Below are 24,406 nucleotides of genomic sequence, written 5' to 3'. Positions count from 1 at the left end.
CTACTGTATTTCCATCATCAATCCCGTAGCTGCGCCGTCAATTGATTTGATGCCATCGAGATGCTTCTCTTCGAATCGTCTCGAAATATATCAGCAGGCCCACACGTGGGTTGCAGCGGCGCCAAAAGCTGCTTCATCCGGGCCTCTTCCATTGGCCTGGCTGGCATCGGGAACAGCAGCCCGGGTACGTACTGGGCGAGTTAAACCCAGCCTGGCAGCTCAGACCCCCGCATCGACCAACTAACCTGGCAGCTAAATTCCGTCTGTGGCCCTTGACAGCTTCTACGTGTCCTCAAGAGCTTCCCCAGCCTTCTTCAACGGTGCACTTCTTCCCATTTATTTTCCCTCTTCTTTCTTTCTTCAATTCAATCTCCCTTGGGATTTTAGATTCATTCTCCTTCAGCGCTGGGACTGCCCTGTTGGCACAACTTCCTTCTCTTCTTCTCTTCCCCCCGCTCTCTGAAGAAACCGCTGGTATAGGTATTTTGCAATGAAGTTCAACAAGGTCGCAGCCGCCGCGGCTCTGCTCGCTGGTGTCGCATATGCCGAGGATGTTGAAGAGTCCAAGGCGGTCCCGGAGATTCCTACCTTTACTGTAAGCCAAGCTCTCCCTCTCCAGATTGGAAGCTCTAGCTGCTGTTGTTGCTGCTACTGCTGCGCTGGCGGCATGCGTAAAAACCGGATGTGTGCTAACGGAGATTTGTTGCATAGCCCACCACCATCAAGGCGGACTTCCTGGAGCAGTTCACCGATGACTGGGAGTCCCGATGGAAGCCTTCGCACGCCAAGAAGGACACTAGCGGTTCCGACAAGGCTGAGGAGGAAGAGGAATGGGCCTACGTTGGCGAGTGGGCTGTTGAGGAGCCCTACCAGTACAAGGGAATTGAGGGCGACAAGGGTCTTGTCATCAAGAACGCTGCCGCTCACCACGCCATCTCGGCCAAGTTCCCCAAGAAGATTGACAACAAGGGCAAGACCCTCGTTGTTCAGTACGAGGTGAAGCTCCAGAGTAAGTTGGCGCCTGCAAAGAAAACGAGGATATTTGGACATGTACTGACGTGTGTGCGCGTGCAGAGGGACTGGACTGCGGTGGTGCCTACATGAAGCTTCTGCGTGATAACAAGGCTCTCCACCAGGACGAGTTCAGCAACACCACTCCCTATGTCATCATGTTTGGCCCCGACAAATGCGGCCACAACAACAGGGTTCACTTCATTGTCAACCACAAGAACCCCAAGACTGGCGAGTACGAGGAGAAGCACCTCAACACTGCTCCTTCCGTCAACATTGTCAAGACCACCGAGCTTTACACTCTCATTGTTCACCCCAACAACACCTTCTCCATTAAGCAGAATGGTGTCGAGACCAAGGCTGGTAGCCTTCTTGAGGACCTGGCCCCTCCCATCAACCCTCCTAAGGAGATTGATGACCCCAAGGACACCAAGCCCGAGGATTGGGTTGATGAGGCTCGCATTGCTGACCCTGATGCCGTCAAGCCTGAGGACTGGGATGAGGATGCGCCTTTCGAGATTGTTGACGAGGAGGCCACTCAGCCTGAGGACTGGCTTGTCGATGAGCCCTCTGTCATTCCCGACCCCGAGGCTCAGAAGCCCGAGGACTGGGATGACGAGGAGGATGGTGACTGGGTTGCCCCCACCGTCCCCAACCCCAAGTGTGACGATGTCTCCGGCTGTGGTCCCTGGTCCAAGCCTTTGATCAAGAACCCTGACTACAAGGGCAAGTGGTCTGCCCCCTTCATTGACAACCCCGCCTACAAGGGTGTCTGGGCTCCCCGCAAGATCAAGAACCCCGACTACTATGAGGACAAGAACCCCGCCAACTTTGAGCCCATTGGAGCTGTGAGTAGCACCCCCATTCTATCTAATAGATATCTAGTATCGTTATATTTCAAGCTTGGTTGCTAACCGTTTTTCTCTTCAATAGATTGGCTTCGAGATCTGGACCATGACCAACGACATTCTCTTCGACAACATCTACATTGGCCACTCCGTTGAGGATGCCGAGAAGCTGGCCGCCGAGACCTTCTTCGTCAAGCACCCCATCGAGGAGGCTCTTGCCAAGGCTGATGAGCCCAAGTTTGACGACACCCCCAAGTCTCCCTCTGACCTCAAGTTCCTTGACGACCCTGTTCTGTTCATCAAGGAAAAGCTTGACCTCTTCCTCACCATTGCCCAGAAGGACCCCATTGAGGCCATTAAGTTTGTTCCCGAGGTCGCCGGTGGCATTGCCGCTGTTGTTGTCACCCTGATTGCCATCATCACCGCTCTTGTCGGCGCTGGTGGCTCTTCCGCCGCCCCCAAGAAGCCCGCTGCCACCTCCAAGGACAAGGCAAAGGACAAGTCCGAGGCTGTTGCCAGCGGTGCTGACAAGTCCAAGGGAGAGGCTACCAAGCGAACTACTCGCAGCCAGTCGTAAGGGGCTGGGTGTGTTTCTTTTGTCAGAGCGTCAGGGGATCGAAGCAATGGCCAGATGTGGGATGAACAGAAATATCCAATATACCAGCGTCTGGGGCCAAAGTCCGAAAAAAGAATTGGGAAGCCAAGGGGACTGAAAATGAATACTTAGCAAAAATTGTTATTTAAAAAAAATGGGAATCAATTGTTATTACTGTTCCTTTGAGATTTATGTGTTCAGTGTCAGTTACGTAGGATCCATTTGTATCGCGATGATTATACAAAGGCAGTCTAGTGTAAGCCAGCTAGCAAACCCGATGTGGAGGATGAGTTATTGCACAAGAGACGCCAATGAGTAAGACGGTCAACACGTGGCATGTAGTATTCTCTGCCATTATCATCACTCGTCAAAATGAATTGATTCAGTTCACGATGCTGAAAAACTCGATGAAATGAAGCTACGACGATACTCGTGTTCGAAGTTTGGTCACAGGTCGTTTACAGGGAGCGCCAGGCCGTATAAGGAAAGCTACCTAATGATTCCACGATATACTACCGAGTATACTACTGGCGCCTTTAGGCCATTGACACGTTAAGAGGGGAAAAAGGCAGATAAGCCGTGCTGCTGATGGACGGCGTTGGCGCTGGCGGCGATAGCAGCAGGTTTATAGCAGTTTTCTCGGTAAAGCTGCCCGTGATCGGAGCGCCAGAGTTCGGCAATTGTATGTAATGGGAAACAAAAGTGCGGTACGACAGTAATCCATCTCAAACGTAACGAAGCGGCGTCTGAATCGTTGCCCATAGACGGCCTTCGGCATGTTGCGGCATCGGCTTAACAATTGGGCAGCCAATCTAAGCGGCTCCCCACACAAACCCCGTCTGTGGTCATGGTTCCCCGTTTTTTGCCTCCTCCCCCACACACGGCTACGGCCGGTTGCTTTGGGTTGAAGAGACGGAGGTTGATAAATAGGACGCTGGCCTTTTCTTTTCGTTCTCGTCACTTTTTTGGTCTGACGGCTTGCAAAGTTGCTGACTGACTAGGTGTAACCAGGAGTGGGCAGCAGTACTCAATCTTTGTCTTGTCTTGTCTTGTTTCTTTGTTGATATACCGCCGCCTACCATGCGCCGCCTCCTCTCGGTCAGCGCCTCTGCCAGTGCCCGCGGATTGACTGCCGCTTCCCCTCGGTCTACCATTGCCCTGGCCAAGATGACCTCCAAGGCTCAGGCTGCTACAGCCGTCAGGAGAATCCATGCCACGGCCCAGCAGCTCAAGCCAATGGACGCCCTGTCGTCCACGGCCACCAGCTTCCCCACGACGCACGAGCAGATCGAGAATGTGCAGAACACGCCCTACTTCATCGACAACAAGTTTGTCCAGTCGACGACGGACAAGTTCATCGACCTGCCCGACCCGGCCACCAACAACCTGGTGACCCGCGTGCCGCAGATGACGCAGGCCGAGATGAAGGCCGTCATTGAGAGCTCCGAGAAGGCCTTCCAGTCGTGGAAGAACACCACCGTGCTGTTCCGCCAACAGATCATGTTCCGCTATGTGCAGCTGATCAAGGACAACTGGGACAGACTGGCCGCCAGCATCACGCTCGAGCAGGGCAAGACGTTTGCCGATGCCAAGGGTGATGTGCTTCGTGGCCTGCAGGTCGCCGAGGCTGCCGTTGGCGCCCCCGAGCTGCTCAAGGGCGAGGTTCTCGAGGTGTCCAAGGACATGGAGACGAGGACCTACCGCGAGCCTCTGGGCGTCACTGCTGCCATCTGCCCCTTTAGTGAGTTCCTCTGATCACTGTTTCCTGAAAACTAGACGACAATGAGAACTAACAAGTCGTTCTTTTTTACTAGACTTCCCTGCGATGATTCCCCTGTGGTCTATCCCCATTGCCACCATCACCGGAAACACCGTCGTCATCAAGCCCTCAGAACGTGATCCCGGTGCCGCCATGATCCTCGTCGAGCTGGCTGAAAAGGCCGGCTTCCCTCCCGGCGTTGTCAGCGTCATCCACGGCGCCCACGATACCGTCAACTTCATCCTTGACGAGCCCGCCATCAAGGCCGTGAGCTTCGTCGGTGGCAACAAGGCCGGTGAGTACATCTACACTCGCGCCTCTGCCAACGGCAAGCGTGTCCAGGCCAACCTGGGAGCCAAGAACCACGCCGCCGTCCTCCCCGACTGCAACAAGAACCACTTCATCAACAGTGTCGTGGGAGCGGCCTTTGGCGCTGCCGGTCAGCGCTGCATGGCCCTGAGCACACTAGTCATGGTTGGCGAGACCAAGGAGTGGCTCTCTGAGGTTGCTGAGCATGCGCAGGCGCTCAAGGTCGATGGTGGCTTCGAGGAGGGTGCCGATCTGGGCCCCGTCATCTCCCCCCAGAGCAAGGAGCGCATCTTGAGCATCATTGACAGCGCCGAGAAGGAGGGTGCTACGATCCTGCTCGACGGCCGTGGCTTCAAGTCTGAAAAGTACCCCAACGGCAACTTCATCGGACCCACCATCATCTCCAACGTCACTCCCGACATGACCTGCTACAAGCAGGAGATCTTCGGCCCCGTGCTGGTGTGCCTCAACGTCGAGACCATCGACGACGCCATTGAGCTCATCAACAAGAACGAGTACGGCAACGGCGTTGCCATCTTCACAAAGTCGGGCGCCACCGCCGAGACGTTCCGCAAGAACATTGAGGCCGGCCAGGTGGGCATCAACGTGCCCATCCCCGTGCCGCTGCCCATGTTCTCCTTCACCGGCAACAAGAAGTCGATTGCCGGAGGCGGTGCCAACACCTTCTACGGCCGACCCGGCATCAACTTTTACACGCAGCTCAAGACGGTGACGGCGTTGTGGCAGAGCGCCGATGCCGTGGCCAAGAAGGCCGCGGTGCACATGCCCACGCTGCAGTAGAGGGAGAAATTGAGTTGAGCGGTTTGGGATTGTTTGCGTGTGGAATATGACGGAATAATCGGAAAATTGATGATGCCCTGATGAAATGAAGGGTGGTTGTCTCACAGAACATGCATGTACTGTACATAATATAGCCACGAGCAGATGGGCTGGACAGCATGGGAATTGCTTTTTTAGCAGAATGAAATAAATCTACGTTAAATCCAGTATATGAACCATCAATATGGTGATGTTTTTGTTATCGGTTTGTTGAGGTGCGAGATTAGGCAATCTATCTACTGGGGGACGTCACATGCCACCCTCTCACCTCTCCTCAACTTCTTACTTATCACGCAAGTCAACGTGCATCAACCCCCATGTTTCCCCCCAAGCTGCAACCTCATCTTTACATCCTCTCTTTTGACATCACCATCAATTAGCGTATATACTCTTTCAAATAAGCCAGCATCAAAATCAAAAGATATCGATAATTGTCCCAAATAGTATATACATGTTCTAATTCACAATGGCCCTCACTCTGACAGGCCTCCCATACACCATCTTCACAGACATCATCTCCCGCGTCTCTGCCACCGAAGCAATCCTCTGCCAGCGCATCTCCCGGGCCTTCCGCGAGGCCCTCACCAGGAACGACCTCTGCATCAGCCTCATCCTAACGCACTTCCCGCGCTCGCTGGAGGGAAGGCGGCTCAGGGCGCTTCTCCGGACCGGCGACCTTGGGGCCCTCGAGCGCGGCGACTGGGCTGCTGTGTTTGCGAGGCTGGCGCGGCGGTACTTTCACCTGGGCAACGCCGTGCCGTGGAAGGTCGTCAAGGTGCCGGTGCTCAAGGACGACAAGCGGCTGAGGGGCGTGACGCCGTGGAATAGGTTCCTGAGCCTCAACGGCAAGACGGCGCCGTTCCACTTTTGGGACCCGGTATGGACGGTGGCTTCGGCCGAGGGGCTGCTGGTGTATCCGGCGCCGATGGGGGAGGATGTCGGGTTCCGGGCCCGGGATCTGGAGACGGGGGTTGAGGTGGACGTGCCCTTTGACATGAGCGGCAAGATTGTGAGGCGAGTCCGCATCAGCCATGGAATTCTCATGATGGAGTGGTGCGAGCAACAGCCAAGCCGTGCAGGCAACGGAGACGCAGCGATACATCGCCACTATGCAACCGCTTACACCGTCCGCAGGATCGGACCCTGGGACGGCGTCATCCCCCGGCGTGATGGCCAAGTGTCAGCCTATTCTTGGGCCTTTGAATTCCTCTGCGAGTGCAAGATTCACCACCTCGGTCTGCCTATAAATCACCAGGATCGCTTCTTCTCGACGCACAACGCTACTCACTACGTCGTCTACACATGGCAACCTGCGCGTTCCCCCTGGGAAGACGAGCCCCTTGAGCGGCTCACCATATGGGAGTTTGGAAGTCCCTCTACATATAGACCGTCTCAAGATCCATTCGGAACAGCAAATCGAGACGACTCCGGCCCCCGTATCATCCGCAGCATGACAAACGGCCAGCTCCGCGAATGGGCCATCCGCCAGAGCGACACGCCGGCCCTACGTGTCATGGCTCTCGACGACTGCACCTGGGACGCCGCCAAGGGCTCTGCCTGCGGTCACGTCTTCTTCACCGAAGAGGAACATCGCTGGTCTGCCGGCCCTCACAGCAGCTCGAATCCGCCGCGTTTACATCGTGTCAAGACGACGGGGATCCCGCTGATAGGCGAAGGCCCGCGGTGGGTGGATGACTGCGGCGGTGGAGGAGGTGTCAATCTGCCCTTTTGTTGCGACGGCCGGTGGGCGAGACGACTGGCGGGGACGGACGACAACGTCTACGATGCCAGTGACGAAAGTTCTGGCGATGGCAACGAGAAGGCATGGAACAGTAATCACTCGCATACCTGGCCCGGCCGCGCTCCCTGCTGGCGCCACGACGACTGGCCCTACGTGACGCTCTCCGAGGTCTTTGACGCCGCGGCCGGCGTCCGCGTCATTGCCCGCGAGTGCTTCATGCTCGAGACCCTGTCAGTGCACATCAGGCCCAAGATCCGCATCCAGGGCATTGGCGAAAGCGGCGCCAAATTTACCGCCAGAGGAACTACAATGTCACGCACGAGCAGACGCAGAAGGAGACGCACACGAAGACCGAGTGCCGCCAGGATTGGCAGCGGCAGCAGTAGCAGCGGAAGCAGTACCACTTCTCACCAGAGTCAGAATCAGACGCCTGACGGGAATGAAACCACCGCCGCCAGCAGCAGCAGCAGCAGCAGCAACAGCGGCAAGGGAGGCGTCACGATGCAGGGCCCAGACGGGCAGGAGGTCCAGTTCGCGGACGACGTGTGGCCTGAGATGATGGCCAAAGGCTTCATCTGCGGAGACGAGCGGTGGCTCGTCGGCGAGGACGCCAAGGGGGATGTTACCATTATCGTCTTTTGAAGCATTGACGACGATATTAAAAAAGCGAAATATACACATCACACATCGGATCTAAAATACCGAGAAAGTAGATAGCATATTAATAAACCCCTCATAGCGTGTAAGCAAAAAGAAACGAGACGTCAGTTGAGGCTATGCAAGGAACGAACGGAACGGCAACTAAAAACTCAGGAACAGGAAACATCACGTTACGTCTCATGCTCAAGGGTGGTCACGTTCTCAAATCTCAAAACCCACAAAATAAGAAAATTAGAAGACAATTAGAAGGGAAAAAATCACTCATTTGCTTCGCCATGCCGTGTTCGTTTTCTCAGTCCATCTGGTGGCGCAACCACAATCGTATGTTGAGGCGTTTGACCATTCCCATTTTTGTGTTTCCATTACACCTTCTACATGCTTCTCGCTGTATCTACAACAATGTCCAGATATATAAAGACAATGGTTTGCAGAAAAAAACATAACTATGCTCCCGCCCCTTTCGTGTAAGATATAAAAACAAACAACAAAAAAAGCGATCAAATCAGTTGTCAAACGTATTCATCAGTAATGCCCTTATAACAAAAAGCAACAAAGAAGAGATGGTGCGTTTAAAAGCAGCGAGGTTCTTCTGAGCTCACATAAACGTTTCCTCCTCTTTTTGCCCGCCATCTCTCCTTTTCATTTCATATATTCTCATTTCAGTTCCAAACTCAACTCAATTCTCGATTTCTCGTCACATTCTTTGCTTCAATTCTTGGGCACCTCAATTCTGGGGCACTTCAATTCTTGGGCACCTCGATTCCTGGGTACCTCAATTCTGGGGCACCTCAATTCTTGGGCACCTCCATAAATCCGCCATAATACGAATCCAACCACGCGGCCGCCTGCTCGCCGGCCTCGTCAACGTTGGTGTCCCACCGGCCAACGCAGCCAACATAGCCGTCGGGACGGACGTTGACGATAGCGACTTCGCTGGGGCCGAGGCTTCCCAGCCACTTGTCTGTACAGAAAGCGCCTCTGGTGTCTAGCTCGGGGACGTTGTCGATATAGACGGTCCAGCGGCTATCCTGCAGCAGTGCGGGAAGGTCTGATATCTCAATCTCAGACTTGGGCATGGTGGCTACACACATCATTTTGGTTAGTAAAAAGGCACGTTGGGAGGAAGTTGAAAAGGTAAGGGGAAAAGGCCGCAAGGCTGCTACTCACTAATCAAAGCAAATGTGAACAAGTGGCTGACCACAGTGTATCTCTCAGGTCGCGTATACACATCTTCCGGAGCCGGCAATCTTGGCTGCTTGGCGTAGGATGCGCTTGCAGCAGCAGAAAGCTGGCTCACCAGGGACTTTGGTGTCGCCATGGTGCGGCAGAGAGTCTCCAAGAAGGGCCTGGCCTGTATCACATCCCACATAAGGAGGTAGATACGGAACTGGCCCAGCATGGGAATGTCGAGTTGAATGTCCACTGGGTTGGAGTCAATGTATCGCGATACCTTGGCCGGGGGCAACAGGCATCCCGGACGAGCACCGCCCAGGATGGCCGAGTTGTCTTCCGGCCGGGTAATGTTGAGGGCGCTCTCGCTGTAGTCGGCGCCAATACCGGAGATGAAGCGCACGTTGGCCCTAAAGTTCTCGGCCATGGCGACGGCATCTCCACCGGCAATGCGGTTGGCATGCTCGTAATCAAAGTTGACGAGATCGAGGGCGATCTTGCGACGCTCCACCTCGTAGCTTTCGAGAAGATTGGGCTTGGCCAATCCACGGCATGCCAGGTTCAACTTCCAGGCCAGGTTCCACGAGTCGTGCATGGATGTATTCATGCCCTGGGCAGACTTGGGAGAGTGAGTGTGACTAGCATCTCCAGCAAGGAACACCCTGGTCTTGACATCCGTGAAGCGACTCGCCACGCGCTGGCCCACCTGGTATCGCCCAAACCACTCAATGTACTTCCAATCCAGCTCAAAGGGCGCCATGATCTTGCGGGCCTGCTGCATGACAAACTTTTGGCCGAGCTCACGGCGGTCGGCGCGGGCGCTGGCCTTGAGCTCGATGTAAAAGCGCGTCATGTTGCGCTCGCGGGGAACAATGAGGATCGAGCCGTGCTCCTCAGAGTAGACAAGAGTCTTGGACCAAATATCAGGGAAGTTGGTGATGAGCTCGCCGTCCAAGACGCCCCAGATATCTGGGCGGGACATGCCCACGGCCTCAACGTTGGACATGTTCTTGCGGACCTTGGAGTGTGCTCCATCGCCTATTGAGTTCCCATGTTAGCGAGGTGCTTTTCTTCTTCTTTAGACTTAGATTTGGTAATTAATTGACTTACATCCAACGAGATAATCGGTCAAAATTGTCTTCTTGTCCTGGTTGACATTGGCGTAACACCGAACCTGGACTGGCCCTGACTTGGGCACATAGTGAGACTCAAAGGCCGTGTTCCGGCGCACCTCCTTTCCGCGCTTCCGCAGGTCGTCGACGAATAGGCCCTCAACCATGCCCTGGTGGACAAGGAGGATGTAAGGGTCCAAAACATCAATAACGGGAGGATAATGCACTTCACGCCCTAGGCGGTGCAGAGGGGCATCTGCCGTACTGCGCCAAAAGGAGATGTCAAAGACTCTCACGCCGCGCTGCAGCAGCGGATCAGCCAATCGCATCTGCCGAAACGTCTCAATTGATTTCGGCTGTAAGCCATCGGCTCTGTTTTCACCAAATTAGCGTCTAAAAATGGAATTGGCCAGTAGAATATGAACAGTGTCTTGAATAGAGCAGAAATAAAGCCTACAAACTACAAGTTGCAGCAGTAGATGGGCAGAAAATGGGGCGAGGAAAAGAAAAAGGGGGTAAGTTGCTCGAGACCAGCTGAAAGGGATAGGGCAGCATCTTTTTTTTCTTATTGGGGACAAAACATACCGGCCAACAGGCGTCTGGTCCGCCCTATCATCTACAACTTCAACGTCGATGCCGAAACGGGCGAGATTCGCTGCCAGCATGAGGCCTGCGGGACCAGCGCCAACGACACACACCTGGCAGGTGGTGGGCGGCTCTGGCAGGCTCCGGAGAAGGGCGAGAGGATCGGTGGCATCCTCCTCGTCGATGGGCATCTCCTGGTTCGAGGGACCTGGCTGCGGCGTTCCTTCCTCCATCTGGTTGGGACTGTTGGTCCTGGAGGTTGACGATCGTGAGGGACTGACGACGCCCGGCGCCATGGTGACGGACGTAGGTTGAGCTGAACTGTCAGCCAGCTTGAAGGCTCTCACTGCGGTTTGCTCGAGCTGGGCCTCTTCTGTACCAGTATCGACCTGGACACGCTGTGGGCAGCCGAAAAAGAACGAGCTCGCTCCACTGTCCGGGAGCCTGGTTGCTTTTCAATGGCCGGGCTCGCCCAATTACCACTTTGCTTTTGCGCACTCCAGCACGCTGTGCCCGATGAGAGCGATAGAGAGAGATAGGCCTGTCTGTCTCAGCCGGATCGTCTCAGGAGAGGTTGCGACCGTCTCCACCACACCTCTTTTTTTTTTTGTTGCTGCAACGCAACTGCAATGCAATGCGATTTTAGGGATCCTCTTGGGCCTTTGTGCTCGACCTTGTCCGAATTCCTCGTACAGTTACAGTACGAGTACAAGTGCCGCTCTCAAGCTTTTTGGCCCCCTGGCCTTTTTGCTGCGACGAATTGGATGGATACCGGGGCCCGGATCGGGGGGGTTATTGGAGGGTCTGGGCTAGAAACGCAGGATGATGCGACAGTGCAGGAAAAAAAAAAGGGTTGAGGTTGAAGCTGCAAAAGGTGCTGTAGCTGTACAGTAGGGCAGTACAGAGCAAGGAGGATGGAAAGTCGTTCTTTGGTCCAAGTGTGTCACGCGGCGTCGAGACAGACGCTTACAGCACACAGCAGCCCCGAGCCCATTTCCCTCGCCTCTTTATCTATCTCGTCCCAGTGTTGCTTTTGGGGGAGGGGAATTGGCCAGGCGTCCGCTACTAATACTGCTTTCGTCTCCCTAGGCCGGAGCATCAGTACCTGTAGGTCCCAAGGCAGCTGGGGGAAGGGAATTGGTAATAAATAAGGGCTTTTCCAAGCACGGAGTACGAGGCCAGTACTCGCCCAGACGCTGTGCCGGCGACGCAACGCGCGAGTACCTGTACAGTGCCTTCAGCCCAACAAGCGGCGGCTGCGAGGCCGGGCCCCAGCAGCAGGTCCAGAGTCGGAGAGGCTGGAAGGAGCGACACAGCAGCTCATGGCCCCGGTAAAGCCCGACGCACGTACGGCAAAAGTGGCATGACAGACGGCCGTCCTGGACAGCTGTTGAGAGCAAGATCAGCCCATTTTGCCGTCAAGATAATTGTCATTGGCGTTGCACCATGTCCAGGCGCTGGCTTACCGATGGCTTAGCCTCAGTTTGCGCGCCGCTGATTGGCTGCAGGACCTTCCTCGGAGAGGGCAAGTGGTGCCATTTTGCACCGTGGCCGCGCCTGCTCTAGAATGCGGCTCCACTCCGCTCCATCCATCCAACGGGAGACGAGGATTTAGAAAAAAACGAGAGTGGAAGGCATGGCATTTGGCTCATGCTTTCCTGCTGCTGCTCCTGCTCGGGAATCTGCTGGAGATTCCAGAGAGTCATGGAAGGACCCAGTTACGAGTACATCGCACATCGCACCCTGCCTGTCAATTTCCCTCCGGACAAGCATTCCAATTCTCTTCGCCTTTCTCGCTCTGTTTCCGCCAGGGTCCATCTCGTCCCGGATGCTTCTTTCCCAAAGGGGTCTCAAGGGTCCAGTTCTTGTGTTTCTCCTCAACCGTCGCGGCCGAGTCAGCGGCTCCGGTTCCAGTTTTACAAAGTACATGTACGAGGTACTTTGGTCTTCAAAACACAGACCCTGGTCGGGTTCCAACTTACAAGCGGCGCCACGGCGCTGTGGCACAGATAGACTTTCTCAATGGTGGCATGCTGCATGTGGTTGCAGGTAGATCTACAAGTACTGGGTCGTTTTACTCTGCTCCGTACTCGTACATACAAACAGATGTCAAATCATTCATCTATATCCAGAATGAGGCTCTTTGGAGCAGCCAGTCGTCTTTGGCTCGTGGCCCATATATGCACTCCATACTCGCTGCTGTGGCATCCTGCATTGCTATCTCGCCTTATCGGGCCTTAGCCTACATGATAGTATACAAATAGCACGGCATTGATGGTGATCTGTCTTCCGAGCACGATGCTGACTCGTCGACTTCTCCTCTATCATATGCTACCAAAGTACTAACCCACATTAGCGGTGCAGGTCTATTTGCAGCAAAGTATAACCAACCTTGACGATAATAACTCAACTCCTGAATGGCATCGTCATTCGGTGGCTACGGAGCCCTCGCGAATAACTCCGTACAGCAGATCTTGCTCAGTTCGTCCAGACAGAACCTTGCCCTGTACGCCACCATACGATCAGGGACACAGGTACCAGAGTACTCTCGTATAATAGTCCACGATTCGCCAATCATCCAGGGAGCAAACAACTCCCCCTTCTTTCGCTACTGCCAACATCGCGTGATCACAGCAATATCCTCCCGCCAGCTCATGCCATTTTCGACACCAAGATATCTGGTTGGGTGTCAAGGCTTGAACACGTACGCATGCGTATACACACACTCTCGCAAAACTCCACGGTGGCTTGCATGTCACCTTGCTAGGAACGGGGCATATCGTCCGAGATCGCCAACATCCATCACTCGTAGGAATAAAGGACTTAGTAGGTATCAGCCGGCACCACAAGTTGACTCACCCAGTACCCCGTGTCCTAAATGTAGCAGCAGTAATTACTAGCAGATGGCATATACTAATAGGAGAAAGTAGCAATAGTAGTATGTACTAGGAAAAACGTAGCATGGTAACATATACTAAGAAAAAGGTAACGATAGCTGCATATACTTGAACATCTAGTCACTAGGATGCAAGATAACTAACTTGGGGTGCTAGCTGGCAAATCCCCAGAATAATAATGGATAGTAAATCCTTTGCATATTACAAAGTAACACTGCTAGGCCGCTAGTCGTTCACCTCTGGCCATTGTGGGACGAGTTTCAGGTGCTATAAACCTAGCTCTCCGGCATTCTCAAGTAAGACATGGCCGAAAGGGGTTTGAATCGCCCTCCTAGGCCATCAACAACACCGTGTTTCGGCCATATTTGCATCAGCCGGCTTCCTCATTCATGCCGTGGGGACGAGCACTGTGCTGTCGTTGGCCTCAAAGGGTGCAGCTGGATCCTCAATGACCTGTCGTCCGTTATAGTTCAGCATGGATCTCTGGCCGCTGCTTCGAACCCGGAACGAGTGCCAATCCGGGTACACTCGCAAGGCGGGGAGCATCCCTCCAGCTTCTGGCATGATGACCTGACCGCTCCGCCCGCTGAGGATTTGCTTCACGACTGCCTCGGCAATGGAGTCGGGCTCTTGTGACGGCAGCAGGAAGGTCGCACCCTGGTTGAAACCGGTGAAGAGCGCCGTCTTGGAAGCTCCAGGATGCACCACCACGGTGCGGACTTTGGGGGCGTTGTATCGAGTCTTGAGCTCAGCTGAAAGCCCTTCGTGGAACGACATGGCTGCAGCCTTGGACGCGGCGTAGTCTACCATGTTGGGGATCGTGACCCATGAGGCAAAGGATGCCACCGTCACAACCATGCCGTGGTTCTGAGCTACCATGTGCGGCAGGAAGGCCTTGGTCACCCAGAAAGGGGCCAAGGCGTTGACCTCAAACGTGAACCTCACATCCTCGGGCGTGGCATCTAGAATGGTCTTTCCGCGGACGACGCCGGCATTGTTGATTACAACCGTGGGATGCCCGATTTGGCCGATTACCTTTTCGGCGACGGCGGCCACGGTTGCTGGCGACCTAATGTCGCAGTAGAAGTGGTGGACTCTGGAGGCTGCACCTTGTCAGCCCTGCAATGCAATGCAGCTGAAGACATGAGTGACGGAGTCGGTTGGACTTACATGCCGTATATGTCATTCGCTGGACATCCAGCACCACCACCCTGACCTTGAGCTCGTCCAGCAGCTTCACTATCGAGGCGCCGATTCCTGCCGCGCCGCCCGTGATGAGCACAATCTCCTTGGACCAGTCATACCTGTCGCTGACCCAGTTGTTGCGGACTTTGTCTGAGAGCCAACCGCTGAGTCCACGCGCCACGGCAACGTAGAAGAGCAGCCTAAGCCTCCATGCTGCCTTGGGATGCAGGATCGAGAGGTCCTGGCCCTTCTTGGTGTAGCGGGCAAGCAGAAGCAGAGGCAGCAGGAGGTTCGGATTCAGAAGTGTTCTGCGAATGAGCTTGAGAATCACATCGGCGCACAGACCTTCACGCGGCAGGAAGCCCTTATGCATCGGCATGGCGATAGAAGAGGTGTGATGTGATATCGTGTAAGATCGTATAAGACGTAGAAGGTGAAGTGAAGCTCTTATCTCGAAGCTTAGTCAACACCTAGATTGCCTTTCTTTGGGTGGCTTTGCCAGGGAATTTCGACAAGAGCTCGCGTGCCTGGGCGAGAGATGAATATATCATTGATGACGCTGCGCCGCAAAAGCTGCCAAGCATCCAGCCGATCCGACAGTGCGTACAAAGTAAACAATGCAATGTAACCACGACAAATTTGATTTACTTTCTTTGTCTTGTTCTCCTCTGGTTTGAAAAGGACAGCGCGTTTTGGCATTTTAACAGCCGGTCAAGCCTAATATAACATTTCCAAACACGGCAGGACTAAAAACTATCCTTGCCATGAGTTGCGCAATCCTAAGCATCTCATACGCTGCAACTACCGAGGTTTGACTTTCATCACAATGCGGGGAGCATCCTTTTCAACTGTTTCAAGATGCTGAGGGCGAGTCGACGTCTTTTAGTACTCCAAAGGAGTTGCAGTACCAAGTTGTCCCGTGTCTCCGCTCCGTATTGAATCTCTCCCCCGCATTCCTCCAGCCAAGATGGGATCGCGTGCACGGGTAAAAGTAAACGAATAGATGGCAGCGCTATCACATGTTGGGGGTTGTATTGAAGCTAATTAACCAGGTGGAGAAGCTGGAGATGGACGAGTTTTTGTTGGCCGAAGTTCACGGCTCTGGTTTATTACCGCTTTGAGATGCCGTGGTGGGAAATTTACAGCTAATGGTAGTGCATTGGCGTATGGAGCAAGCAATTCCACTAACAGCGCCCTTTACATCGCAGAATTTCCTAATGCGTCTTGCCGACGAACTGCTCGCCTCCAGCCCCGGTTCACCAAGATACTATCAACAGCATCACTTGGCAAACCGCTGAAGAGCTGGACACGGCAGAGCACTATTTGCGGATATCATTGCTAATTAGTTCATTGCTAGCCGGCGTGACTCTCTCGGAGGCCGGCGATTCACGAGAAGAAGCTCCGGCAACGGCGTCTTATTAGAGATTTAACTAGAGCCAGAGTCGCTCAGCCTTTGTTTTAAACTCTTGATACCCTACCTGATCTACTACTCTACAGATTTAAGAACAACTTCATTGGACATCACAAGCTGCGCACATCACTAGGGGCATTGGGATATACTCGTCTTTTAGACTAAACGGTCTACTACTTACACAAGCTTGTTAAACAGTGGGGGAAGAAACTAGCAATTGGGTGGGGGGCTCTTTGTCTCTTTGATTGAAGAACAGCATATAGAGCTTTGGCTCTTCACTCATCCGCCACCATGAAGACTTCACGGCTTTCCCTCCTCCTAAGGCAATCTACATCGGCCCATCTGCGGCTTCAGTCAGCTCACCGTCTGCAGCGACGCAGTCTGAGCGCCGCCGCTGGCTCAAATGCCATCCGTGACCTTCTCAAGGTGTCCTCAGAGGTGTCCGATGCCATTGCAAACAACAAGCCCGTTGTTGCTCTGGAGTCGACCATTTACACCCATGGAGCCCTAGGAAAGGATCTGGCACGGGAGCATGAGGACCTGGTGCGCAGCACTGGCGGCATCCCGGCTATCATCGCCATTGTAGATGGCGTGCCGAAAGTGGGTGTTTCGACAGATGAGATTGTCCGGATGATTGAGGAGGAGGGCACTTCAAAGGCTTCACGAAGAGACATTGCCTACTTGGTTGGCATGGTAAGTTTACGTCTTTTACGTCATTGATTACCATTTCGGCCAATGCCATCGGCGAGAACTTCGTTTTTATTACAAGATACAGTCTTGGCTGACCACCTCACCAGGGCCTCGCAGGACGCAAGATGCACGGCGGTACAACCATCGCTGGCACTATGCTCTTGGCTCGACTAGCCGGTATCCGGGTCTTTGGAACCGGTGGTCTTGGTGGTGTCCACCGCGGCGGCGAAAACTCGTTGGACATCTCTGCCGACCTTACGGAGCTAGGAAGGACACGAGTTGCCGTCATCAGCAGCGGCTGCAAGGGTTTCTTGGATATCCCCCGCACATTGGAATACCTTGAGACCCAGGGAGCCCTGGTATCGACCTTTGCTGATGGACGCACCGGCAAGATTGACTTTCCGGCCTTCTGGGCAAGGGACAGTGGCGTCAAGAGCCCGTCCGTAGTCTACACCGAAAAGGAGGCCGCTGCCATTATTCTGGCTCAGGAGAAGCTCGGTATCGAGTCGGGCATGCTCTTTGCTAATCCCATCCCCGAGGAATTTGGCGTTCCCTCACAGGAGATGCAGGATCACATTGAGCTGGCCGTCGCGGAGGCGACCGAAAAGGGCTTCACGGGAAGCGCCAACACCCCCTACGTCCTGCAGAGGCTCAAGGAGCTTACCGGCGAAAGGGCAGTCATTGCCAACAAACAACTGGTCCGGTCCAACATTGTTAGAGCGACCAACATCGCGGTGGAGCTGTCGCGCCTGCTGAGCCAGGGAACGAGCTCGTAAGTTTATTTAAGGGGACATAGTTTGTATTTGTACTAGTATTTTCACGAGGATGGCTCTAATCGGTAGATAGAAGTTCATCAGATCATAATGTGGCGTTTACATCAAAGACCGAGAATAAACCTTTGGCTCCGCTGAGAGCAGATTCTAAAGCTGATATCCTTGTTGCTGGGTCGGTTGCTGTCGACCTTAGCTGTGATTACACCAGTCTGAAGGGTGGCGATGGCCAGCCTCAACCTCATACGTCTAATCCCGCCAGCATAACCCAGTCGATTGGCGGTGTAGGACACAATGTTGCCCTAGCTGCTCATCGAGCAAGTAAACAGGCTCAAGTCAAGTTCAGTAGCATGGTGGGCGATGACATGTAGGCTCTCACGTCCAAAAAGGATGCTTAAATTGCGATTCCGTTGCTGACTTACGTAGTGCGGGTGCAACAGTTCTCTCAGCTTTGGAAGCCTCAGGACTCGATTCCACATATGTCAAGAAACTTGACCAGACAGAGCATCCTGGAAGTCGAACAGCACAGTACGTCGCCATCAATGACAGCAGCAAGAATCTCGTCATGGCCATGGCAGACATGGGCATTTTCACGCAACACTTGTTCCCCGAAGACTGGAAATCAACCATCAAGGCGACAGATCCCAAGTGGCTTGTGGTGGATGGCAACTGGAGTCCCAAGGGCATCAGATCATGGATTCATTCGGCCAATGAGCACGGAAGCAAGGTCGCCTTCGAACCGGTCTCGGTTGAAAAATCCAAGAGCCTCTTTGGCCCCCAGCGCGGAGTGCCAACACTTGGCGTCTACCCTAACCAAAGCGTCGACCTCTCTTCGCCCAACATCTACGAGCTCTCGGCCATGTACTCTGCCGCCAAGGATAACGGCTATCTAGACAGTCCGGACTGGTTCGAGGTTATCGATTCCTTTGGCATGCGTGGAGCCAGAGACCGGTTCGTCCGTCTCACATCAGTTGAGTTGACGGATGCCGGTGTACCTGTGCAATCCATCCAATTGCTTCCCTACATCCCAACATTAATCACAAAGCTCGGATCCAAGGGTGTTCTTCTGACGACCATTCTTGGAAAAGACGACCCTCGGCTTCGGGATCGAGAGTCTGACGAATACATTTTAACTCGATCATTTGATGGAAACCCTGCGATTGGCGGTATCTACATGCGACTATTCCCCCCGGTCGAGCATGTGGAAAACATCGTTTCCGTGAATGGCGTTGGAGATACGTTCCTTGGTGTCATGGTGTCGGGCCTTGCTCAGGGAGGAAGAGTGGACAAGCTGGTGGATGTTGCTCAGCGAGGCGCGGTGTACACGCTGAAGTGCGCAGAGTCTGTGAGCAAAGACGTTTCAAAATTGGAGAGCGAACTGGAAATAGTTGCATTGATGAAATAGATTTATTCATCAACAGCGTAATGATAATGACGTAAATAAACATGAGATTAAAGGTTACATGTAATTGATGTGATGTTCAGCCTCGTCTTAGAAGAGGTTGCGATGGCCCCGCTGCCCCACTTAGACCAGCTTTGGTTCTGCAAGGCTGAGCTCCAGACCCAGAAAAAAATATTCAGAAAAAAGATTCCCATTGAAATTTTGCAGGGCAAACCAATCAACCGCTGCTCAGCGCTTCCACACAGCCGCACAGCTCAGCAAATATGGCCCAGCCTCAGGATCCCGATTTCTCAGAGGACGAATTGTCCGAAAGCCCCGTGTCATCGGAAATTGACTCTGATGTCGAATTCACGAGAAAGAAGAAGCCGGTGATTGCGCTGCAAGAGAAGGACTCTGACGAGGAGGACTTGGAACGGCTGGTTTTCGGTAGCAAGGTCAGCTTTGGAGAGAGTCTCTTTAAGAACAATGGGCTATTTGGAACGTCAGAGGAAAAGGAGGGAAAAGAATTGGAATTGGCCGATGCGGACACGGGCGGACTGGAAGATGTTGACGATGTCGACCTCTTCATGATTGATACCGCCCCGAGCGGCGCAGTTCCTCAAGCACCGGCTGCTTCTGCTGCAAAAAAGTCGGAACAGGGTGATCCGGCTGCCTGGGAAGACAGCGACGACGAACGATTGGGAATTTCCCTTGCGAACCATACACGACTGCGAAAACTGCGACTTACCGAGGCCGAGGACATTGTGAGCGGCACTGAGTACAGCAGAAGACTCCGACAGCGCTATCTCCAACTCCATCCAGCCCCTTCGTGGGCCAAGGAGGCAGAGGGACGACCTACAAAGAGACGGCGGCGCTCGTCTGCTTCTTCTGGCTCTTCGGAGGAGAGCGGCAACGAGTCCGATGGCGATGTGTCTGCCCAGCCTCTGGAAGAGTTCCTGCGAGATGTCAAGAGCCTGTCTGGAGCGGGCGGCCCGAAGAAGCGACGACTCAGGCCAGAAATTATCGACATCCAGAGGACACGAGAGATTTCGGACAAGCACCTTGCGCCCGTGGAGTGCCTGTCTTTCCACCCCGAGTTCCCTGTCCTGCTGTCGGCCAGTACCGCATCGGTGCTGTACTTACATCACATCGCCCCCGATGCCCACCCGGTGCCGAACCCCCGGTTAACATCCGTGCAAGTCAGGGGCGTCGACATTCGAAAAGCAGAGTTCTTGTACCCCGAAGGCGACAAGATCTTCATCGGTGGACGGAGGAAATACTTTCACCACTGGGACCTCAAGTCTGGCGTCGTGCAGAAGACGGCGCAGATTCTGGGCCACCGCCTGGAGCACAAGACGATGGAACGCTTCAAGCTGAGCCCCTGCGGAAGGTACATGGCCATTATCGCATCGACCCGCAAAGGTGGCGGCATCGTCAACATTCTCAGCGTCAGCTCACTGCAGTGGATTGCTGCTGCTAGACTGTCTAGCAGAAATGGCATCGCGGACTTTGCGTGGTGGAGCACCGGAAATGGAATGACCATCTTGGGAAAAGACGGCCAAGTCGGCGAGTACAGCGTGGAGAGCAGAAACTTCGTTGGCCTCTGGCGCGACGACGGCTGCATCGGCGGCATCGTCATTGCCCTCGGTGGTCATCAGGGCCCTGAACTGATTGGTGACGACCGCTGGGTGGCTATCGGCTCTAACACGGGTATCACCAACATCTACGACCGAACAGAGCTTCTCACCCTGGATGCCGACAAGAATATTGTCATCAAGGAGACACCATCTCCTACGCGTGTGTTTGAGCAGATTGTCACGCCCATCACCGTGCTCACATTCTCTCCCGACGGCCAGCTTCTCGCGTTCGGTAGCAGGGCCGCAAAGGATGCTCTAAGACTGGCGCACCTTCCGAGCTGCACAGTCTACAGGAATTGGCCGACGGCACAGACGCCGCTGGGGAGAATAACGACGGTGGCGTTTGGCAAGGAGAGCAGCTTGTTGGCGGTGGGTAATGATACGGGTAAAATAAGACTGTGGGAGATTAGGAATTAGACATGGGTTGTTGTGAATACAAAATTCTGAGCGGATTGCTTGTTTTTTATTCGAATTGCTATCATGACTGAATTTCTCGCCCTCTTTGAACTCATACCATGTTTCAAGTCTTTCAAGGGTATTTTTCCTTTTTCCTCACGCCTGATTCGTGAAAACGCCTTTGGCTCTTCTTCCCATGTCATAGGAAACGCCTTATTCAAGCATGGTCCTAAAATGAAATCTCTTCAAACAAGCTCCGCATCGCCATCCTCGACAAGAGCTTTGGCGCTTGACCACCTCATGATGAGTACATCCCCGTTTGCTGCCGGGAGAATGGTATCGGAATCCGTTCCCCTGCCAAAGACATCTTTCTCCCGTAGAAGACGAACGAAAACCGCAGTGTCTAGGTCCGGGGAATCAATCATGCTGACATTGCCAGCCGTATCGTTGAGGTTCTGAAGACGCTGTGGAAAAGACGAGAGAAAGGACGAGAGGTAGTGGTTATGAAGAAGGGCTTGATGTCTCGTTGCGTAGGCTAGTTCTGTGGGAGAGAGGCGCTGTCTTAATTCTTCGGTTGAGAGGTAGTGGAGAGTGTGTTTATCGATCTGAAAAGAAGTATTAGATGTGTGAGATTCTTGCAGGGTATGAACAAGGACGTCTATTCTCAGCCTGGTTGGATGGTTGAGATTGACTTACTTTGGCTATTCGTGTTCTCAGATAACTTCGTACTAGAAACTTGTATCGTTCGAGCTCAGTTTGGATGACAATGAGCGCAAAGTTGGTCTTGGGATCCATGTCGCCGGTCATGTCCTCAATCTTTTCAATCTGAGATTTGATCTTGGAATTGACTCGCTCAAACAAGCCATCAGCAGGCCAACTAGGGTGAAAACCGATATGATTAGCAAACAACAACGGTCTTCTTTGATATAAAATGTTTTCCAAGTTCAAAAACACTTGTATGATGCCCGATATCTAGGTAGATACTCACTTGAGCAGCTCTGGCGCTGATCTCTCAGCGACCCAAAGGCGCGTCAAGGCCTGCAAGTCTCGAGTCTCGAGCGGGATGCCGTGAGAGGCGGGATCAACCTCTCGGAGGATATCATCGATATCCATGGCGGATGATGTTCCGGGGTGTCCTTGTCTCTTCGGACCTCGGAGTATCAATCTCAAAGGAACGGTCCCCAAAGTGAAGCCAGCACTCCGGCCCCAGCCTTGATTGAAACTTCAGGTTGGAGCACAGGGCTCGGTGGTGGGGTTCTAGTCTGCCTTAGTTCAATCTACACGTCTAGATTCAGTCCATATGTGGTATGTGGAGGTACCGAGTACATATGTTGGGGTAGACGCGAGGTCGCTGTGAGCGGGCGCTGCAGGGCTGTTATAGCGGAGTAAATATAGCGAACTTGTAGCGGTTTTGAGCCTCTAAATTTATGTGTCTAAGTCGAGGTCTAACATTTGATGAATGATCTCACATATCATACTCCCTACATAAGAAAGAATGAAACGAATCATCAACAGAGGCTTCAATTGCCTGCTGTTGGTGCGAACACGGTGGAATGAAATCAATTCAATGCTAATCGCCAATTGAGCAAAGCCTAATGTGGCAACTCGATACTAATCTCAAGCAGTACTGGTATGATGCAGCTCCAAAGCTGAATTGGGTTTACCACCCAATCCTTGGGCCGAGGCAAGTCTCCATCTCCTCCAAGGTGGTGCCTGAATCTGTATAAAGCAGTGACACCCCAATCCTGGGGTAAATGGCTTTTATTGCCAAGAAACTATCTCTTTAACAATTGAGCAAAAGAACAGCTCATTTTCTTGTTTTGTTCATTATATACATTTACTAGATTCATAATTCATATTTCATAAAAGCAACAATGGCAGACGAAGATGGCGATGGCCCCCAGCCTTATGCTGCGTACCTGCGGGCCATTCTCCAAAAGGGCCTGCTGGCCAACGAGCTGCCCATCGTGACAACAAACCCAAACTCGCTCGAAGAGCAGGCCAAGCAGAAGATGACCAAGGCGGGCTTCGATTACATCAAAGGCGGAGCTGGCGAGGCTGCAACAATGGATGCCAACCGCCTTGCTTTCCGCCAGTGGAAGATTGTTCCTCGTGTCTTGAAGCCCACGACGCCGCGTGATTTGAGTGTCACCATCTTTGGTCAGAAATTCGGTATGTGAAAAGTAACAGTCATTGCTTATCTTCCTTTCCCTACATTTCTAGTAAAAGGAACAAACACAAGCTAATCGGTTGGCAAAGACGTTCCCATCCTCATGGCGCCTGTCGGTGTCAATTCATTGTTCCACCCGGACAAAGAGATTGGAGTTGCCCAGGCCTGTGCCGAATTACGTGTCCCGTTTACCTTGAGCACAGCTGCTGAATCTACGTTTGAGGAAATCGCGGCTGCGGCTCCAGAATCGCCAAAATGGTTTCAGCTATATTGGCCCAATGACGAAGAAATTACAGCCTCGCTCCTCAAGAGAGCCAAGGAGAATGGCTTCACAGCGCTTGTCGTGACTCTGGATACTTGGACACTTGCTTGGAGGCCATATGACCTCGATACGGCCAATGTTCCCTTCCTCCTCGGTCAAGGAGACAGAATTGGCTTCTCCGATCCTGTCTTTAGGCGCAAGTTTGCCGAGATGAGCGATGGTGGAACTCCCGAGGAAAACACGCTGCAGGCGGCTATGTACTGGATTGGAGAGACTTACTCTGGAACATCTCGTTCTTGGGAGGATCTCAAGATCCTGAGAAAGCACTGGGATGGGCCCATCGTCCTCAAGGGCATCCTCAGTGTCGAAGATGCCGAACTGGCTGTTGAGCATGGCATGGACGGAATCATTGTCAGCAATCACGGCGGCCGACAAATCGACGGTGCCATAGCAACTTTGGATGCCCTCCCTGAAATCGTTGATGCTGTTGGCAGCAAGATTACCGTCATGATGGACTCTGGCATTCGCACTGGGGCCGACGTTGTCAAGGCTCTGGCTCTTGGAGCCAAGGCCGTCTTTGTTGGGCGACCTGTGGTTTATGGACTGGGTATTAATGGTAGAGAAGGTGCCGAGGCAGTGTTGGCCGGATTACTGGCTGATCTTGATTTGACTATGGGATTTGCTGGAGTCAAGAACATTGCAGAAATAAAGAGATCGATGCTGCGAAAGATTCAACACTCTGGGGATGTCAAGTCAAATCTCTGAAGAATTCTATCTATACAACAACGCGGTACAAGCGGGTTTATGGTTCAATCATATAGACGATTCATAATAGTCTGCATGTATCCACTACGACTGATGATAGACTTGTACATATCTATATATATTGAAATATCAGCGTCCTCATATACTGCACCCTGAGTCTTTCCCTAGGTCACACGCAACAGAGAAGTTGTAAAATTCACCTTCAGAGCTTC

General features: G+C 53.2%; 7 protein-coding genes across 7 annotated transcripts; 5 read left to right on the top strand and 2 right to left on the bottom strand.

Moving 5' to 3' along the window:
• The first annotated feature begins 238 nt into the window (after positions 1 to 238).
• Positions 239 to 2,845, top strand: V8C40DRAFT_235846 (calnexin). The gene is made up of 4 exons (XM_083213922.1): positions 239 to 595; positions 712 to 1,009; positions 1,075 to 1,859; positions 1,945 to 2,845. Exons 1-4 carry the CDS (start codon positions 491 to 493, stop codon positions 2,434 to 2,436), a joined length of 1,680 nt encoding a protein of 559 aa, XP_083077100.1. The 5' UTR covers positions 239 to 490; the 3' UTR covers positions 2,437 to 2,845.
• A 407-nt stretch (positions 2,846 to 3,252) lies between these two features.
• On the top strand, positions 3,253 to 5,540 carry V8C40DRAFT_144085 (Aldehyde/histidinol dehydrogenase). The gene is made up of 2 exons (XM_083211230.1): positions 3,253 to 4,195; positions 4,269 to 5,540. Exons 1-2 carry the CDS (start codon positions 3,535 to 3,537, stop codon positions 5,321 to 5,323), a joined length of 1,716 nt encoding a protein of 571 aa, XP_083077099.1. The 5' UTR covers positions 3,253 to 3,534; the 3' UTR covers positions 5,324 to 5,540.
• A 44-nt stretch (positions 5,541 to 5,584) lies between these two features.
• Positions 5,585 to 8,304, top strand: V8C40DRAFT_143880 (uncharacterized protein). Its single transcript, XM_083211229.1, has one exon. It carries the CDS (start codon positions 5,829 to 5,831, stop codon positions 7,743 to 7,745), a length of 1,917 nt encoding a protein of 638 aa, XP_083077098.1. The 5' UTR covers positions 5,585 to 5,828; the 3' UTR covers positions 7,746 to 8,304.
• Positions 8,305 to 8,551: 247 nt separating this feature from the next.
• On the bottom strand, positions 8,552 to 10,926 carry V8C40DRAFT_273011 (FAD binding domain-containing protein; the record flags this gene model as incomplete). The annotated part of the gene is made up of 4 exons (XM_083220425.1): positions 8,552 to 8,844; positions 8,931 to 9,971; positions 10,044 to 10,417; positions 10,631 to 10,926. The coding sequence occupies 4 exons, from the start codon at positions 10,924 to 10,926 to the stop codon at positions 8,552 to 8,554; spliced, it is 2,004 nt and encodes a 667-aa protein (XP_083077097.1).
• A 3,996-nt stretch (positions 10,927 to 14,922) lies between these two features.
• Positions 14,923 to 21,018, top strand: V8C40DRAFT_273010 (Indigoidine synthase A like protein-domain-containing protein; the record flags this gene model as incomplete). Its single annotated transcript, XM_083220424.1, has 7 exons — positions 14,923 to 14,966; positions 16,090 to 16,153; positions 16,496 to 16,816; positions 16,921 to 17,585; positions 17,660 to 17,950; positions 18,010 to 18,924; positions 19,218 to 21,018. 7 exons carry the CDS (start codon positions 14,923 to 14,925, stop codon positions 21,016 to 21,018), a joined length of 4,101 nt encoding a protein of 1,366 aa, XP_083077096.1.
• A 24-nt stretch (positions 21,019 to 21,042) lies between these two features.
• Positions 21,043 to 22,397, bottom strand: V8C40DRAFT_235819 (DNA replication protein SLD5). Its single transcript, XM_083213921.1, has 4 exons — positions 22,317 to 22,397; positions 21,986 to 22,254; positions 21,694 to 21,874; positions 21,043 to 21,602 (listed from the first exon to the last, which is right to left on the bottom strand). The coding sequence occupies exons 2-4, from the start codon at positions 22,108 to 22,110 to the stop codon at positions 21,243 to 21,245; spliced, it is 666 nt and encodes a 221-aa protein (XP_083077095.1). The 5' UTR covers positions 22,111 to 22,254; positions 22,317 to 22,397; the 3' UTR covers positions 21,043 to 21,242.
• A 321-nt stretch (positions 22,398 to 22,718) lies between these two features.
• V8C40DRAFT_235818 (FMN-dependent dehydrogenase) lies at positions 22,719 to 24,344 on the top strand. Its single transcript, XM_083213920.1, has 2 exons — positions 22,719 to 23,169; positions 23,257 to 24,344. The coding sequence occupies exons 1-2, from the start codon at positions 22,872 to 22,874 to the stop codon at positions 24,192 to 24,194; spliced, it is 1,236 nt and encodes a 411-aa protein (XP_083077094.1). The 5' UTR covers positions 22,719 to 22,871; the 3' UTR covers positions 24,195 to 24,344.
• Positions 24,345 to 24,406: the final 62 nt, after the last annotated feature.

Source organism: Trichoderma camerunense (genome assembly GCF_050948025.1).
Source record: "Trichoderma camerunense strain CBS 138272 chromosome Unknown V8C40scaffold_3, whole genome shotgun sequence".
NCBI classification, from domain to species: domain Eukaryota; kingdom Fungi; phylum Ascomycota; class Sordariomycetes; order Hypocreales; family Hypocreaceae; genus Trichoderma; species Trichoderma camerunense.
Note: the sequence above shows the minus strand (reverse complement) of the source record. Positions and strands in the feature narration are given on the sequence as shown.

Coding starts and splice junctions, on each gene's coding strand:
- V8C40DRAFT_143880 (XM_083211229.1), top strand. CDS start 5,829: ATGGCCCTCACTCTGACAGGCCTCCCATACACCATCTTCACAGACATC.
- V8C40DRAFT_235846 (XM_083213922.1), top strand. CDS start 491: ATGAAGTTCAACAAGGTCGCAGCCGCCGCGGCTCTGCTCGCTGGTGTC. Junction 1,010..1,074: donor GTACGAGGTGAAGCTCCAGA/GTAAGTTGGCGC, acceptor GTGCGCGTGCAG/AGGGACTGGACTGCGGTGGT. Junction 1,860..1,944: donor ACTTTGAGCCCATTGGAGCT/GTGAGTAGCACC, acceptor TCTCTTCAATAG/ATTGGCTTCGAGATCTGGAC.
- V8C40DRAFT_235819 (XM_083213921.1), bottom strand. CDS start 22,110: ATGGATATCGATGATATCCTCCGAGAGGTTGATCCCGCCTCTCACGGC. Junction 21,875..21,985: donor TCAGCGCCAGAGCTGCTCAA/GTGAGTATCTAC, acceptor TTTTCACCCTAG/TTGGCCTGCTGATGGCTTGT. Junction 21,603..21,693: donor TGAGAACACGAATAGCCAAA/GTAAGTCAATCT, acceptor ACTTCTTTTCAG/ATCGATAAACACACTCTCCA.
- V8C40DRAFT_144085 (XM_083211230.1), top strand. CDS start 3,535: ATGCGCCGCCTCCTCTCGGTCAGCGCCTCTGCCAGTGCCCGCGGATTG. Junction 4,196..4,268: donor TGCTGCCATCTGCCCCTTTA/GTGAGTTCCTCT, acceptor CTTTTTTACTAG/ACTTCCCTGCGATGATTCCC.
- V8C40DRAFT_235818 (XM_083213920.1), top strand. CDS start 22,872: ATGGCAGACGAAGATGGCGATGGCCCCCAGCCTTATGCTGCGTACCTG. Junction 23,170..23,256: donor CATCTTTGGTCAGAAATTCG/GTATGTGAAAAG, acceptor CGGTTGGCAAAG/ACGTTCCCATCCTCATGGCG.